The sequence below is a fragment of the Agrilus planipennis genome, unplaced genomic scaffold (assembly GCF_000699045.2).
Source record: "Agrilus planipennis isolate EAB-ADULT unplaced genomic scaffold, Apla_2.0 scaffold225, whole genome shotgun sequence".
NCBI lineage: Eukaryota > Metazoa > Arthropoda > Insecta > Coleoptera > Buprestidae > Agrilus > Agrilus planipennis.
Window position 1 is genome coordinate 123,183 of NW_020442415.1, and position 2,153 is coordinate 125,335.

Here is a 2,153-nt window from a genome sequence, read left to right on the forward strand (position 1 = left end):
TAACACTGAGACTCAGTCTCGCGTTGATAATGCCCACGTGTGAAGTGGGCGAAACACGTGTCCGCTCATATATTATTTATTTGTGGTAATTAGGGGTGAGTATTCCTTTTAAATACTTAAAAGAACGATTTTTTCCAAACGTGTTTAAGGTAATTAGCCTAAAATTGCAGGACCTTATTAAGTTATATTACATTAGAAAGCTCAAAGCTTGTTGGCTTATGTGATACACCTAAGTAAATATTCTAGGTGGGCCAGCACAAGGGTCAGAGCTTTCAATAGATGGACCATGGCTTCCTTTTTAAAATTATTGGTAATAAATTAAAAATTCTCCAAACAAAGCATTACTTTTAGTAACCTGTTTAAAAACATCCCGTAGAATTCCCGATTTTATAAAAACCAAAGTTGATGCAACCCAATGGTGAACAGTTGTTGATTATTAGTATTTCATCCCAATTAAACAAGTTCTCTATCATAGATACCTTCAAATTTTAACTTGTAATTATTATGATTACCTATGTAAAAAATTTTTTGTAACTTAAGTTCGAGATAAATATTCTGTTAACACAAATGTGTTCATGTTTCTTTATACTTCAAGGAACAAAAAGTACGAAATTATTTCTTTCAGTAATAAAGAACATTCTAATTTATTATTACATTTCTTCTCCAAAAATAATCAAAAACTAAGTATCCAATTGTAAAACTGAAACGTTTAAATATCAAACTATGAAATTGTAATTTATGCTAAAATTCTGTTGTTCCCTTTTGGTAGAGTTGTTTGTCTGAATTTATGTTCTTTTTGAGAGAAGATGAGACAAACGTTATAAACCAACACCGATAAAATTTCATAAATTCTAGGCAATAAAATGAGCAAAATGGAAAATAGAAGGAAAAGCTGGAAACTTTTGATTCTATCTAAAATAAAATTACGAATTTGTGAGACAATAAAGACAACATTAAAACTGACGCAAATAAAACAGAAAACATTTTGAAATTTTTAGGTTCCCTGATCGATATTATTTTTCTCTTCTAATGGACTACTATTTTATTCACAAGAATTATAAATAACTAAAATGACATTTTTGGAGTTAATTTCAACTAATACGATTTAATATAAATATTCATTATAGAAGTTTTAATTTTAGTCCGCGACTTTATACTTATTATAAATTATATCTCAGCTTCTACACAACTAATTATCATAAAAATTACTGCATTATTGTATGTCTCTTTGACTAGCGTTTTAATTCAATCTAATTTACTACATTTATTACATGCTTATTTTCGATAACTTACTATACAATAAGTCTGATCAATTTGGGGGCATTCTTTGAGCACAGTGTGCGAACGATTGATGCAGGGCGTGATGGAGCCAACCCCATCATTATACTGTCCACACTGCCAGCATTTCAGTGCCACCGAAGCGGTTACAATTCCGAAAAAAACAATCACAAGAATGAGCCGAGTTTTGTACATTTTTCAGTTCGAGTCGAGTCCGATGGTAAAAACAACAAAAAATTTAATTCAACAATACTCGGTATTGGTAGACAATAAGGGGCGCTTGAAGACGTCAAATAAAAAGTTGGAAAGTTTGCGTGAGCGAAGCTTTCGCGCTTTTATTACCGCAGTTGTAATGGGGCTCGGTGGTTTCGACGCGCGAGTTGGGGCAAAACTAAGTCTGCACTCACCATCTAACCCTCTATATCTCGCAAGGACCACCCCTGAAATTAACCCAGCGGCCTGACCTTAAACGGCGGCGTTTCATATATTTCTAGAATTTTTGTACGGGAAACGGCATAACTTAGTCTTGGTATGCCTGTCAAGAACGATTCCAACGTTTATCCGAAAATCTTTAATTTGAAAATTTATAAAAGTTCAAATTAGTGTCCGACCGAAACTGGTTTTTACGACCGAAACCGCAACCGAAACCGAATTTCGGCAACGGTCTCAGTTTCGGCCGAAACCGAAACCGAAACCGAAACTTCCTTATAAGGATCATGTTTTGAGAGAAAAATAAAGAAAACGTTATTATAATCAGTCAGTTTTATTTTTTTATCTTTAAATCACATAGCTCTGCAGTCTTTGACATTTTCACTTATTGATAATCAAATCAAAATCAACATAACAACCCCTCATTTAAGGAAATACTTTAATTG

General features: G+C 33.0%; 1 protein-coding gene across 2 annotated transcripts in view; it reads right to left on the bottom strand.

Annotated features, from left to right (window-relative positions):
- Positions 1-1,645, bottom strand: part of LOC108738614 — a 97,274-nt gene extending 95,629 nt beyond the window's left edge. For both annotated transcript variants that reach the window (XR_003232241.1, XM_018472107.2), the window contains exon 1: positions 1,294-1,645. Coding sequence is in view for 1 of the 2 variants with exons in the window: in XM_018472107.2 (XP_018327609.1) it covers positions 1,294-1,473 (180 nt within the window). In the remaining variant the exon portion in view is untranslated. The remainder of the gene's footprint in view (positions 1-1,293) is intronic.
- Positions 1,646-2,153: the final 508 nt, after the last annotated feature.